Source organism: Pseudopipra pipra, chromosome 7 (assembly GCF_036250125.1).
Source record: "Pseudopipra pipra isolate bDixPip1 chromosome 7, bDixPip1.hap1, whole genome shotgun sequence".
NCBI classification, from domain to species: domain Eukaryota; kingdom Metazoa; phylum Chordata; class Aves; order Passeriformes; family Pipridae; genus Pseudopipra; species Pseudopipra pipra.
In genome coordinates this window covers 8465451-8481369 of record NC_087555.1, presented here as the reverse complement: position 1 = coordinate 8481369, position 15919 = coordinate 8465451, and the positions used below count along the sequence as shown (strand labels likewise).

Below are 15919 nucleotides of genomic sequence, written 5' to 3'. Positions count from 1 at the left end.
CCTTGTTTATGCTGTATGTAAAATCACGACAAAGGCTCCTCGCGGAGCAGATGGGCATTTCCTGGTGTGCTCTAAATTGTTCAAAAAAAGAAAAGAAGAAGAAAAAAAGACAACCATTAAACACAACGGGACACTTCCAATGAAAGGACAACAGCTGTTCTTAACTGCAATCTGAAATCCCAGATCTTAAGAGAGTACCACGCTGTCAGTGCAGGAAGGGTATAATGAAAATTCTGGTCCATGAACACGCAACGCATAAAATGGGATTTGTCTCATTTTTGACAGGGCCTCTACCTGCCCTCACTTTTCAGAGGCATTTAGAAAGTGAAATATAGCAATGTCTCCTTTATAAGTACAAGTCATCCTTTTCAGTGAGTAAAAAAAGCCCCAAAATTCTAATGAAAAGAAAAATGAAGCTATTGGAACATTTTACTTTACGTGACAATGTGAATTAATTTAAAAAAAACACCCTCAGCATTTTATATCCTAAAAATACCAGTGGCATAATATGAATGCTAGACAGAACAATCCAGTTCCAGGAAAATGAGAGAAATAGGATCTGGCAAAATGTTACCGTTAATGTAGACTACTGAAGCCTTTACACACATCTCCAACATATATTAAGGTTTTGGGGTTTTTTTGCTTTTTTTCCCTAATTATCGTTGGTCTAATAATCTAGCCAAACCCCAAACTTTTTTGTGCTTACAAATAAACACAGACTATAACAAATACACTCATATGCAAAAAAAAGAAGAGAGAAAGAGATCACCATAGATAACTAAAAACATTTGACTCTCGATCCCCAGCATGACTGAAGTCAAATGTGAAGTATGCTGTGTACAGAGGTATGAGTAAATATTTGAAAACAGTTCTGAAAATGAAGTTATTTTGTTGAGGCTCTAAGCCAGCAGTTAATTCATGAAGGGTGCTTCAAGATTATTTTCCTTTGTACACCATGACAACAATTATAGAGTTACAGAAGCATCTGGAACAGATCTCGAGTTAAGTGTTTTCCTTACAAACTCACTACATTTTAAAGGTACCCAAAGCCTTACGTTTTTGCAAGCTTCCTCAAGAAGCCCACTGGACCCATGAATGGTGGTTAGGACCACACCCAGCTCTCCAAAGGAGAAAATGATGGATGAGCAGGCTCTAGCGGACCCAGGTGGGCCCTGCCCAGAGAGGAGACAGAACTGGCAGCAGGACCTCAGGAGCTGTGGCTGACAGCACTGCCAACTGGCATAGCTGTGGACACTTCAGTGGTTTGTAAGCCAGTGGATCTGGTGCTTTTGAATAATTTTGTCATGGCAGAATATGCTTCTGTATCTTCTAAAAGACAGAGAGATGCAGAAGATCGAGACCAGCAGCAGCCAGTACTCTCCATCCCCTGGGGTATTTTGGGAGACAGTGTTGTCTTGATGCTTTTTATATCTCCTGTAGTCTCTATATATACTCCTTCTTAGCCTAGGAAGTGTTTAAATGCCACAAGAGCATAGAAATCCACCCTGACTCCACATAGCCTGTGTGCAAGCAGCTCTGGCAGCTCCACCCCACCTGTGCGACAGCTCTGCTGCTACAATATAGCATTGTACATTCTCATCTTGGACATCCCATGTCCCAGACACTCACAGAAGAATGACAGCACCAGTGCCATAGAAAAAGGATTTAAAGGGCCTTTTCATTCCTTAATTTAGACAGCGCTACTTAGAGGACTGAAGGAAAGGCTCATTCCACCAAACTTTGGAATCCCGTCTAAATGTCACTCCAGACCATTCTAAAAATTAAAATAAAGTACAACATTCATCTATACACTGCTTTTTCAGGCTGTCTATACTTCTTGGATGTTGGGTGAATTTTTGGAGCCTCCTTACAGCCACACATCCTGCTATAAATCATTTCCTGTATTATTCTGTGTTATTACAAATTTTCATGCAATCTAATACCAGCAGCAAACAAGCAACTACTGTTCTTGTCAATAAGACTACATCCACCTCTGGAGCACTGGGGTGAGATGGCTGCATTATGTGCTATCCAAACCCACTAAAACAGCCCTGCTCAAATTTCAGGGAAAAGCTAAATTTATTGTTGTATGCGAGAGAAATCTTGCTTCATACTCTAAGCATTCAAGTCAGCAAATCACTTCCAAAATGCTCTTCAGAGAATGAGACGGCCATTTCAATACAGCCACATGATAACTGCCCTCCTCAAAACTCTTATTTTCTCAAAAGGACTTCTGAGGTCTCCTACCAAGTGTAAAATACAGGAAACTGTGAATCCCATGGGAGGTGTGAGAGCAGACTGCAACAGAAGAGGCTCTTCTCAGGCACAAAGTCTTTTGACTCTTGAAGCAAGTGTGATGCTTCATCCTCTTTTCATCTCTATGCTTGAGGGACTTACATTCAGGGATACACCATATCCAGTGCTGCCTCGCTAGAGAGGTTAAGAGAGCAATAATCCTGACCCCTGCCAAAATAAGACTTCAATGTTCTCTTTAGGTTTTTTTTTTCATCCCCTTTCTCTTTCAACTTATTCCTAGCATGGGTTTAACAATTAGGTACTGACAGGCCTCCCTAATTGCTATTTATGATCTCTATCAGTCACAGATTTTGCCAGCTAACCTCTGAAGTGATCGTTTTCCCTCAACTATATATCTCTTCTGAAAGCGGCACTCAGCTGAGCCACATGAACAAGTCCAAAGACTGAGTCTCTGGAAAAGTAAAGAATTATTAGGAATAAGAACAGAGTGTCTCTAAAAAGAAGACATTGCAAGATGAACAATACCATGGAGGGGGTAGTTAAAAAAACAAAACAAAAAAAAAACCACACAACAAAAACAAAGGCAAATGAAGATTAGGAAAGTACAAACTGAAACGGAAATGTTAAAATAAACATACTGGGGCAATGAAGGACACTTAAGCATATCACAGGCTCTCACCCCACCACCCCCTTCCTCAACAAATAAAGACAGCTACTATGTATCTTACAACTCTGCTATCTATGGGGAAAAGCTTAGTTTTACATATAGTTAAAAACTATCGTTCACAGCTGAGGGTTTATCATACACTTCAGACAAAAATACTTGCTTTACATCACAGAAGAAAAAGAGTTACTGTAATCTTGGTGTTTCCAAAGACATGCAATCCTGGAACACCAGCAAAAAAAAAGAAAAAGATAGAAGCAAAAATATAACTTCTATATTCACCACTTACTTCAGCTCAAAACTTGAAAAGGAAACAGTAAACACTATCTATTGTCAGAGTAATTGCAGATATCCACAAGTTAATGATTTGTCCCAATAATTATCTATGTGACAATCCTTGAAATGGGGAACATGAATAAGTTCCTCATTCTTACATTTTAACAAATATATTTGTGCTTGTATTCCATTTAAGGCAATCTGGATTTCTGGAGTTGCCTGTAAAAGTTAAAGTTTCTCTAAATTTGAAAGCTTTACATGCAAACTATTGTCTCTTCAGGAATGTCTGATTTAAAAGAACTAATAACAAGTAAATAAAAAATACAGCAAAGCTGCCCAAGTGGAATTCAATAGACGTCTGATAAAAGCCTTCTCCAGATTTTTACTGTGCTCCTAGTTACTCACCATAAAAACTTCAGTGCATAGCTAAAACAAATGCACGTTGACCAAACCCTCATTTGCTTGTATCTTGCCATTAGCAATACAGCTGCCACTTTTATTTTGTGCCTCAAAATAATCTGTGATTCTTCTAGAGCGAGCAGGTCAGGCATCTCAGAACACAAAGGGGAGCAAAAAGCCACATGCCACCCCACCTCCCAGGGACAGAGAGCTGCTAGTAGCCAGGAACCGATGTTAAGATAGGAAATGCATGAAAGCACCTATTCTGCAATCCCTTAAAGCAAACCTGTTACTGGTAGGAAAGTGATACAGCATTATGGTTACAAATATGTGGTACGGTAATCTACTTGATTTCCCACTGCATTCACTTCAAAGACACCAGCAGCTGCCTTTGTCACTGGTGAAAATCAATGTGAAATAGCAAGATAGACAGCTTGGCTTGCTCTCATGACCAGTCTACCCACAAGGTAAGCAAAGCAGCAATTACACCAACTGAAAGAGTAATTACATTAACTGAGAGATCAGAACAGAAATGAGAGGACTGCACAAATCAAGCAGCAAACTGTTTGAACACTGAAATGTCATACTCTGCCCTATCAAGTCAGAGACAAGTTTGATCCTGCCTTGCAGATAAAGACAAAACCAGCAAGATTAACAAAACATCAAAAAAACCCAACAACCCAACAATTAAAAAGCTTGGTAAACTTCCTATTACAACTATGCAAATAGCCACAGACTATGAAAACAAGCATTCCAGAAGACCTAGAAAAGTAACACTTTATTATATGGTGTCACAACAACAGCAGTGTACTTAGAGAGGAACAAACTACTAAAATAAAATCTCTTTGATCAAATTTTATCAGGTGTAACTCTATCCAAAATCACCTGATCAGAAACTTTCTCCCAGAAATTCAGCTTGGCTGCCCATTCAAACTGTGGTCATGGCCTTACTCTAGTTTCCAAAGATCATTAAAAAAACAAAATAAAAGAAAAAAAAAAAAAGAAAAAACCCAAACAAACCAAAACACCAAAACAACCCTGTCCAAACCCTCCAATTAAGTGTTAACTGGCGTCACTGAAAGAGTCAGTCACTCTCACAGACACTCTTGAGGAAACACAGAGCAGATGATTAGGTGTTCCCTCCCTCCCTCCTCTTTGAGATTAGGGCTAAGAAAACACGTGAACAGATTTTTCACTCACATGTTTCCTTCAATGACCATATATGGAAAAAAACTCCAGGTATGGATTTCCTTCATGGCATTATATACTTCTCTCTTTCCTTCTGTTTTCATTTGCTCACCAAGCCTGCTATTTAACTGGGACGGGTGGAATTCTCAAGAACACCCTCCCTATATGAATCCATCACACTGGAACACACGCATGTACCTCAAGCACAGATGGAAGGTCATACAAAACTACTGGAAAATAACCAAACCATGATTTATGTTCCTTGTTTCCCAGGAGCTCTCACACAGAGCCAGAGCTGCAGGAATGTCCCATGGCAGACTACTCTAGAGATGCTGACACTTAAAACCTTCAGGTTCCCAAACCTGAAGGTTCTCTCCAAAATGACAGACATCGAAGAATGTGAGTTATCATGCCAACAGGTGACAGCACATTTATTTCTGACAGAAGAGTTTTGGTGCCATACTGACCTGGTTTCTAAAGGAATCTCAAACCAAACCACTGCTAAAAATTTTTTCAATCAACTATTTGCATTTTTCTAGCTACCATTAGTAACAAAATCACATTATTTGTACAAAGGACACACTGAAATAAGAAACAAACTACATGTAATTTTATTTCTAGACACACTTTCTATGCATTTCTATGCACACTTTGTATGCATTAGTTTCCCTATAAAAAGTCTAGAGTTTTGCTTTGCTCGGGATTACATGACAGGAACGAAAAGTCTTTTCCCAAAGCACACTTAAATGGTGCAGTGGGCTCGCCCACAATCAATACTTCTGAAGAGGCCATGGCTCAATAGAGATTTACACATCAAAGAAAAGTAGGTATGTACATTTCCACAAATCAATGTAGGGTTTCTTACCCCCATGGCAGAAAAAATACCACAAATTGCAATTTGTCTCACAGCATCTCTTCATTAAAGTTCCTGAGCAGCTAAAAAAAAACCACCTTGAAGATTGCAAGGTCTCTGTGGAAGTGCAGCAGCCTCCCCAGACATGTCTGAACCCTGCTTTTAGCAGTGGCTTGCTGCTGCCAGAGCAGTCAACCCTAGAATTAGCTGCAAGCTCCAAGGATGGGATGATGCCAGCTCTGTCCCAAACCCCACTCCTGGTCTGTACTGACCAGTTTGGCAGGCAAGCACCCCACTGAACAGCCTAGGCTTGGCTCCAGCAGGACTGTAGGGCCACCCTGTGCACTCACCTCATGGTCTGTTAACCAGCATTCAAGGACCAGCTCCATGCTCACACAGTGAACAACTGGACTGGCATGAATCCTTAGGTACAGCACAATGCACTACATATTAAAGGGGATGGAAAGTTGTTTAGGCTTGTCAGAGATGGCATAAGGCAGCCTACATAGCACTTATTTTATACACCTACAATACTTTCCAAATATCTTTTAAAGATGGTGAGAAGTTTACCAATTTTAGCAGAGGCTAAAGTGACTCTCTTGATTCTGCAATTCCTATAAGCATCTACAGGCAGATGGGAAGGGAAGCAAGGTCACCATAAAGTAAGATCATTTTATATTTTTACAGTTTGAAAATACCATATCGGTAAAAGAAACAATAACAAAGATTATTTCCTAATCTTCTATTTTTAAAGATATTTTGTCTACTTAGCAGGTGTCAGAAGACAAAATTTTCATACAGGAGACATAACAAATAAAGAAAATTTGTGGAGAGATCATATATGTCCAAGACAAATTAGGTTTATGTTTTTCTTGACTTGGGACTCTATCCAAACTTGCAAGGAAAGTCTACTGCTATAGTGCAGTCAAGATCTCCTGACATAAAAGTCAACATTTTCTCACTTCAATCTCCTGCTCACAGAAGTTCTTGCTGTGAGATAGCAGCCTGACCATACAATTATTTTCATTAGTGATGAATGATGTTTATGTAACATATTTCTGTCAAGTTAAAACAAGTTAATACACACAAGAATGATTGTTGACCACTTTTGTTATGGAAAATCATCTCTCAACAGAGGTGGAAAAATGTCAAGATCAATACAATACTATGTACTTGATTCAAGGTGTAACCAAGTACATAGTACTGACTTTCAGAATATCAGACACACTTTAACTCCCAGATTTTACTTTTAAAATACTCCATCATTTGACAGCAAATTTTATGCATCTGAACAGAATTAGCAGAGCAGAAAGTTCTTTTAGCAAGGAACTGTGTCAATTTAGCAAGCAACTGTGCTTGCTAAACAAAACTGTGAAGAAAGAAAACCTGAATATAGCCAGAGTTCAGATCCAAGAGGTCCAAGAACTACCAGAAGCTTATTCGATCTGATTAACGCGCTATCTGCATTTCAGCCCAACACATGTGGAAATGTTACAGATGAAGCCTTAAGGCAAAAAATTAATCAGAACAAAATAACTTCCAGAACTATTTCCACACATAATTTCCTTTTAACCTAAAAGCTAACACTGAAGGAAGATGAAAAATGTCTGACAAGATAAAATGATCACTGCAACATACAGACCTTGAAGCCCAGGTACCTCATTTTCAGCCATAGCATCCACATCTGCAATCAACATTTTGTCCTATTATGCACAGGGTTTAACCATGTTCCTTTACTCTCAATAGCTCTGACCAATAATTCTGCTATATATTTTAGCCTTAAAATTTGCATTACATATTCATGGTGCTCTATCTGTCCTCTTGGAATGAGCTCATTTCAACCCAGCACAGAGAAGAGAAGACCAAGCTTTTTTTTTTTTCCTACAGTTACCATTCAGACATGTCCAATATGTTTCTACATTCATCATGAGGCTTTTTTCTTTTTTGGTTTTTTTTCTTTTTTTTTTTTTTTTTTGCATTGCACAAAGATAAATTAAGAGTTTCAGATACCAAAAGTAACACTATATGAGTCAGGCATATTTAACATCTAGAGGTTTCCACAAGGCAGTCTGGACTTCGAAAGGAAGAGATTTCCTTGAAAACACACTGCTTACTTTCCCATGCAGTAATAATGGCTACTTTAAATAATTAGGGGAAGATGTTCTGAAATGCACATACCAGAACCTAAGTGCATGAAAGAGTATCTCATTCTGCCTTCATTTTAGAATATAGATGAACTAACAAAAATTCATTTTGTGGGAGTGGTGGTGTGATTTTCATTTTGCTTGCTTTAATCAACACAGCTTTTGAGAAGGGAGACAGCTGGTACCATCTGTTCCAGGACAGAATGAAAACTAAAACTTCTTTGCTGTACTTACATGTGAGGACTGAGTTCATAAAAGTTTCGGTTTCTGTATTCCTCCACTTTCTCTGGAGTATAAATGGGTAGAGATCTGTAGGGGTTTATTGATATCACCACGCTGCCAATGTATGTCTGTTGAAGGAAAAAAAAGTTATCATGAATTTTTCTCTTTAACATACTTTTGCTGCTTATATGTTGTTTGCCCATTTAATGCTTCTGAAAAAAAAAACAAAAACGAAACAAAAAAACCACCCCAAAAAACCCCGAACAAACAAACAAACAAAAAAGCACCTAATTGTAGCAATAAATAAATATGTGCATACACTCTGAAATGTCTTTTAAATCTTTCTCAAAAACCACCGTTGGGGTACCAAGAAGCTATTTCTACATAACTGAAAGCCTCTTATGAACATTTTTTAAAAGAAAGCCCAATGGTACTATATTTCTGTGACTAATTCAGTTGGGGGAGGGAAAGGAAAAAGGACACAGATGCTCATGAAGAACTCACTCCATCTGCATGGCAAATGTCACACGAGTTTTGCTGCAGCCCTTGGGCACTCACACAAAACCACGTAAGGCAATGCCGGAGTTGGACTGTGCTCCCCTTCCCAACGAGGAACTTCATGACACTTCACCAAAGCCTTGAGCACAGAACAGCTTCACAGATAAGAAACCTGAAGGTTAATAGCCTCTGACAGGTCTCCATCAAAGGAGAGATTTACCGTCAGGGTTCAAGTCTGACAAAGTCCTACCATGACGCGAAGCATAAATTTTGTGTCCAGATTCTAAATATACTCACCATTACCATTGGAAAGCAGAGGGAGCTTTTTGTTTTACTCTGTTAGATCCCATCCACTACTGAGCTGAATGAAGACCAGTTCTGTGCACCACAACTACCATGCCTGCACATGACACAATTAACTTGTCTTTGTTGAGCCTACTGCTGGGTGTCCCACAGCTCTCTAGGCCTCCCTCCAGCTACAAAGGCTGCACCCAAATACACCAGAGGGGCAAAAAATGCCAAAACCCCATTCCATCCTGCCTGCAGATACTGACCAAAGATTAATAAAACCTCAAATGTTTGGTATCTCTTTCCACAACCATGAAATAAATAGTTAACACCTTATGAAACACAATTTTCCGATAACCTTGGAGATGTAAAGCTGTGCACAAAAGCCACAGGTTCCCACTACTTGGATTACATTTACACTAATGACAGAAAAAAAAAAGTTTTTACAATGATCTAGGATTTAAAATTACTTCTGTGCAGTAATGTTTTAGTACCTTGCAATCACTATGTGGATTTCACCCCTCAACATTTCTTAGAGGAAAGTGCTGTAATTTGCACATGTAAATGGGAGGAGAGGCATGAGGAGCCCAAGTTACTGAGCAACAGGTTCAGTAGAGCACCAAACTACTGCCAGAGCTGAAGTCACAAATCAAAAATATTAATTGCTGCAACCCTTCCCTATCTAACTTTCAAGTCTAAAGCAATTTCATGCTAAATGGTAACTAAATTTGGTTCTAAGCAGAAAGAAGGGAGAGCAATATTTCCTATTTTCCATAGCACGTATATGGGCAGGCAAGCCATGAGCTCACGTGGCATTTTCTGTCCCAAACTGAGTGGAACAAACTAGACCCCAGTGATAAAACAAGTGGTATGAGGTCTCCAAAGACTCTCGTAGTTCATCCTTGTAATGTTTACCACTCACAGGATGAATCAGAAGCAGCCGCTGCTGACAACTCATTGTACCATGCTGCTACGATGAAACACAGCACTTCACCCACTGGGCTCAAGCCTCACCATTTCTAGACACCTCCTCTCCCTTTAACTGGACAGCACCTTCTGCAAAGCATTTCCTGACATGAATTCAAGCCCAGAACAGAGCCAATACCCTAGGACAGGCTGGTTTCACCCCAAAGGCCCATGCTGAGTGCCATGAGGGGGAGCAAGCGTGGAGCTGCCTCGCACCTCGGCAGCCAGGCTGCAACCCAACAGGACAGCTCCAATCTGCCTCACACCACAACTCGGGAGGGTAGCACCCTCAGAGGCATTCAGATACAGACAGTTGAGATCAACTCCAAAATAATTAAGATTTTTGCTTGTCTTAAACACAAACCGCAGCGCGTGCTCATGTATATGTTCTTTAAACAAAGAAAAAATTGTTCTAGTTTTGTGGTCATCCTCCCCCTACAGAGGAAAGCGCTTTCCAGCTATGTCTAATCTCTTTGGCTGAACAAGATGAAAATGCAGAAATTGCCTTTCTACAGTGTTTACTTTGCTCTCTCTGCACACATGTGGCCTTGGCAATTTGCAAGTCTACAGATTCTTGGCATGGGTAACAGATACCCAAAGCGTAAGAAGCTTTCTAGTCTTCCCAAGTGCATGGATACCCCAATTAGGACTCTTTCCTGATAAAACATTAATATGTTAAATTGTTTCCTTCTAAATCTTAGGAATTTGTGAATTCAGCCTGTTGTGAAATCAGTTTTGGAAAGTATCAGCAGAAGAGAGATGAAGGCCAAATCCTGAAGATTGTATTCTGAAACATTAATTCTTCAGAACTCAAAGATTTGCCCCTATTTTGCTACCTTAATAGCATACAATTTAATTGCTACGTTCCTTGAAGTACCTTGAAATGTTAAGGTAAAGAACGATGAGTGAAAGTGAAAACTTTGATTTTTAATTTTAAATACAGGCATTCAAATGAGATTTATTTAGAACCATCTCTTCATAGCTAAGTATTCCTTAGACAATGTATTTTGGGAATTCAAGTCAGCTCTTTATTGTCAGACATGAACAAATACAGACCATTTCCTAAAATACCAATATTTCAAAAGGTTAAATGACCATATGGAAACAAAGACATACTCCTGTCCATCTTAAACACCAAGTCAAAGCATGCCAAGAAATCACTGGTTTTGCTGCAAAGCTGCTTACAAGAACTAATACATCTCCTCTTCTAGAAATGCCAATCTCTCAAAGCTGATGCCTAATAGCTACTTGCTAATGGTGGTCTGAGAGATTCCACAAAACAGGGATAAACAGATCCGGAAAATAGCTTTCCCACATAACATCTGTCTTCCCACCAGAACTCTATTATAAACAAACAAAATAAATGGCTTAAATCCTTGAGCAAGCGACAAGCACAGAAACATTCCATTGCTGAAAGCAGAACACCCAAGAGTAGTGGGAGACCATACCACAGTACCCCAGGGACAAAAGAGATTCTTTATTTTCCCTGTTTAAGGACAAAAATGAAACCCCAGAGGAGTGGCCTCATGATGATGAACGCACAGAATACAGTCAGGAGATTTGATTTCTTTCTTGATCTTGACATGGTCTCGTTATGCAAGACTGGACAAGATCTGCTGTCTCCTCAAGTTTCGCTAACTAGACTTTTGATAATATTCCCTCCTTCTTTCCAGTTTCTACTTCATTGCAATAACTCACAAAGGCAACTTTTGTCTCCTTGCTGTGTTTGTCCAGAACCCAAAGCAAAAGGGCCTCTCACTCGGCATTTATCAGTGCATCTGTCAGGTCACATGGAGACATTGTGATGGGCTAACATTTCATCTGCAGAAAAGAGCATTCAAATTTTTATCAGCTTAAATGACAATGCATTCTGCATTCCCCACCAAACAACACATACCACTCGTTCCTATACCCCAAGCAGGAAGAAAATTCCAAATCCCAATTCAACTGGAAAAGCTGTTGATATTTGTTACACGTCATTTCTAAGTACTGTTGGAGATGCAACGACCAAGACACTTTGATGCCCCATTTTCTTCCCCTAGGACTGGAAGCCAATGTAACCACCTGGGGCAAGATACTAGGGCTACTTCAAGCTTATAGGCACCTTGCAAGGCCTTCTGCATCTTTCTGACCAAAGCCAACCCTGACTCAAGAAGAGGCCTGAAACAGCAAGACGATACAAAGCTCTTATTGCTAATATACAGGCAGCAGCCTCTTCCCAGCCAAGGGCTGAGGAAAGTTCTTGCTAGAAACTGGACATTTTCAGCTGAGAGGTCGCAAAAACCTTACAGTGAGCCCAGTGTAAGATCCCCAGAGACCTCCACAGTCAGGATGCACAGGCACTGCGGTGAAATCTCACACACAGGGAAGAGGCAGCACAGGCCAACCCAAGAAGAGGAGCTTTTGGAAGACCACTAGTACAGGTTATGCAAGAATATTTCACAACCTGGGATACAGTATAGTAAAAAAAGCTATTTTTTCTCCTGTCAAAGTTAGAGTTGCAATGCCCCAAGGGCCCAGAAGAGACAAGATTACATGTGCAGAAGCCAGGGAACACTACTGACACTAGTTGAGGTTGCAGCACGGAAGCTGCACAGCTGGGGCTCTCGTAAAAGCCTGCTCTGTATCTTTAAAAGCTTTTCTGGATCTGTGGCAATCTCTGCAAAGCAACCTTATGCAGAGTTTAAAATCGTTAAGCATCTACACAGATTTGCTGCAAACCTTCTGGAACTGTACTCTACATCCCTTTTGTCAGTTCTGTTAAAAACAAACCCATGCTTCTAATCCTATGGTAGCGTGTAACAATCTAGAGAAACTGCTGCTGCACACAACTCAGTCCTGCTGTAATATGCCCATCTGCTAATGTACCCTTCAAGTGCACTAAATTCCCAAGAGACAATAAGGTTGCTTTATTTAATTATTTAAACACTGGAGCATGGAAATAGAAAACAAAGAAATTCTAGTAAAATAAGATTATTTAGTAAAATACTGATTCTTCCACTTATGCAGACCAATTTTAATACTCCAGATATGTATAATGCACATTTCTTTAGCAATGATTATGCTCAAACATAGTGGGTTCCTTTGACTTTGAATGGTTTCAGATCATGCTGCTAAAACAATTCATTGAAAAGAAAGACAATAAAGAACAAAGAGAAATGTGATTAGATTTTATTGGAATGAATCCAGAACCAAGGCTTACACAGCATTGTTTTCACTGAGGGGAGAGTGCTGTGTTTTGGTTTTGTGGGGTTTCTTAATGTGACATATGCAAAATTATATCTCTAATATAATACTCATTTTTCTTTGTATTTGCCTGAATTACTGCAGTTCTGGATCCAGCCAACTCATAAGCAGGTGTGCCGCTGCATGTTCAGAACAGCTGAGGCCAAGGAGATGGTAGAGGAAGCCTGTGCTTACATGTTCTAAGTTTTCTGAACAGTCCCAATCTGAAACAGAACCTGGCAAATTTAACACTGCAACTTTACTCCATAGTGAAGTTTCCCACTTTATTAAACATTAGCAACTAGATCAGTACTTTATTAAAATATCACCTATTATTTGAACAATCATGCTGTGTGCTCAAATTTGTTTTACATTGTGGTTGGCCACAATAAAACAGCTAAATGCACTGTGTTTCTGGTTCATTGTGTTTTTCTTCATGTTGGAAACAGAAAGCTGCAAGAGATAATAGTTGAAAAGAGTAAGGAAAAGAGTAACATAAAGACTAAAAGCAAAACCATCTGAGCCCTTTACTATTTCTGGGGCTTTGATTTACTATATTCCTGTGTATGACAGTGTAGGTGTTTGTATTGCTTGGCGGAGAGGGAGGGGCTGGGTACTTGAAAAAGACAAACAAACAAACAAGAATTTCATCCTGTAACAGTCCAGGGTTTGCCTGCACTGCTTCATGACAGCACATACAAAAACTCTACCTGTGATTCAAGCCAAGAGCTGCACTTCCCCTTGAGCCAGTGCTGGGCTAATGCTCCTTGTGCTCCAGTGAGCCAGGAGCACGAGCAGGGCCTCCAGGTACCCTCTGCAAGAGACTTCACAGGCACAACACAAGCCCAGCATCCCAAAGAGCAACAGTCAAATGGAAATAACAGGAACTAAAAGCTACTCTTCAGTAAACTGCAAATACAAACTAGACTCTCATATGTAGTCTTTCTTTCTCTCTCTCTGTATATATATACTCACACATGTACATATATACATGGAAAAACCACTCCTTCTCCTTGATACTGTTTTTCATCTTAGTTTGGATGTAGTCCTTTATAATTTTGTGTGTATAACTGAAGAAATATATCACTGGATTTCTGAATAGACACAGCCTATTGTCCATGATGATGAAAACTCTCTTGCTCAAGACCACCTTCCCAGAAAGAGCATTTTAGTCCCAGAAACACAGTGGACAAAGTCTGTTATGTTGTAATACCAAAAAAACCAATCCTGGTAAGCTAATACATGTGCTTAATGCTGTTATTAACCACGACAGGCAGCCTTGTAAAACCTGCATGGGAGAGCAAAGACTGTAAAAAAAACTACCTAGAAATAAGAAACTGAAGCAACAGTATCCATAGTTCAAGCAAAACCACCTTACTGCTAGAGGAGACAAAATAACAGCCCTGTACCAAATACGTTAATGCCTGATATCATGACCCAAGAAACAAAGCTCACACAGGTCACACAAAGGCAGAAGCTACATCTATATCCCAAAGTAAACAATCGCAACACAGACAACCTATGTCAAAGAGGACAACACCACCACTAAAATACTCTCCAATATGGGCTTGATCCTGCAAGTCACTGTGCAAACAGCAGCAGTCTGAACAAGCTGTGGCCAACCCACACTGGCCAGGATCAAGCCCTGAATCACACTGCAACGTGTTTGAGATGGGAGCCCTGAAGTTAAAAGCAGATCATCTGCCAGAGAAAGACACCCACATGGCAAGTTGAAGCGAGTACTTGAAGTGGATGCATGAGCGCAGATTGTTGGGTTTCTCTTCTGAGTTTCTTCAGGGCACAGAAATCTCTTCCCTGCTCAGTGAATATTACTGCTAACCTCAAGATCATTATGACAGACTCTAGTGTTATTATTAATGAAGCAGACTAACCATCTCTGCTGGTCACCTCTCTGACTAAGTTGGGACGTTTTTATACAAACAAACAGAATTCCTACACAGGATGCAACTACAGGCAAACCTGTAAAGTAAGTGATGAGGAAGTCAACCCAAAGGTAACATGAGGAATTTTTCAAGACAGCATGTAAATACCCCTCAATACCAGTGCTTGCACACTTTTCAAAAGATAAAGACTTGTTTTCATAAGCAAGCAGTAGCTGGAGATGGGACAGTGTCTGTGCCAAGAAACCACTGGTGAAAACATTAGTGAGAACATTCATTCTAAAATGTTTCATCATTTCTGTATGAATGAAATGGGGGCGGTGGGCTGATATATACCTCCTGTCATGTTGCAGGAGGTATAGGAGGCTATAGGCTAACTTATAGTCTTCAGGGCGAAAATCATGTTTTTACAGCACTTGGACACTTTTGCTTTTATTTCTGTCATTTGTCAATCTTTCATTAATCTTTCTTTTGTGTTTTTGTTTCATATAATGTGCACTGAAACCACTAGGAAATGCCCCAAATGTTGTCATCACCTTAGTGAAGAAATGCACAGTATTTCGAGACAGAGCCAACACTATAACAATCCCTGGGGCCCTACTGGAGGCATTTCCCACACCGCCTCACTTTTTTTAAAGGTTTCACATCAGAGGAAAAAAAAAAAAAGAGTGAGTAGGGAAGGAGAAGATCCCTATACACAACCCACCAAATGCACACAATTTTCTGTGATCCTTATTAATGTTTTATTACCCCTCTATGCAGACACTGCATGTGGCCCTACAGACCAGTGCCTCAAACACTGGGCTCAGCATCGTGGGAGCTGTACAAAAAGGAAACAAAGCACTGCCTTAAGATAAGTAACTCTCCTCCCACAAAGCACTTCAAGGCAAAAAGCAGCCAACCTGCTGCCTGTGAAAATCTGTACTCCTGACTCTGGGCAAGTTATAAAGTTTGTTTTACCAGAGCAGGCTGATTTGAAGGGCCAGAGGACCCACAGGATTTCTATCTAGGTAATAAGCAAAGCAAGATTTGCAGGGAG

The 15919-nt window shown here is 40.0% G+C and overlaps 1 protein-coding gene across 4 annotated transcripts in view; it reads right to left on the bottom strand.

The window, feature by feature from the left end:
• The window catches only part of MYO1B (myosin IB), a 112592-nt gene that overhangs the window by 74598 nt on the left and 22075 nt on the right, over positions 1 to 15919 (bottom strand). For all 4 annotated transcript variants that reach the window (XM_064660485.1, XM_064660481.1, XM_064660483.1 and 1 more), the window contains one exon: positions 8015 to 8130. In XM_064660485.1, coding sequence (XP_064516555.1) covers positions 8015 to 8130 — 116 coding nt within the window. The remainder of the gene's footprint in view (positions 1 to 8014; positions 8131 to 15919) is intronic.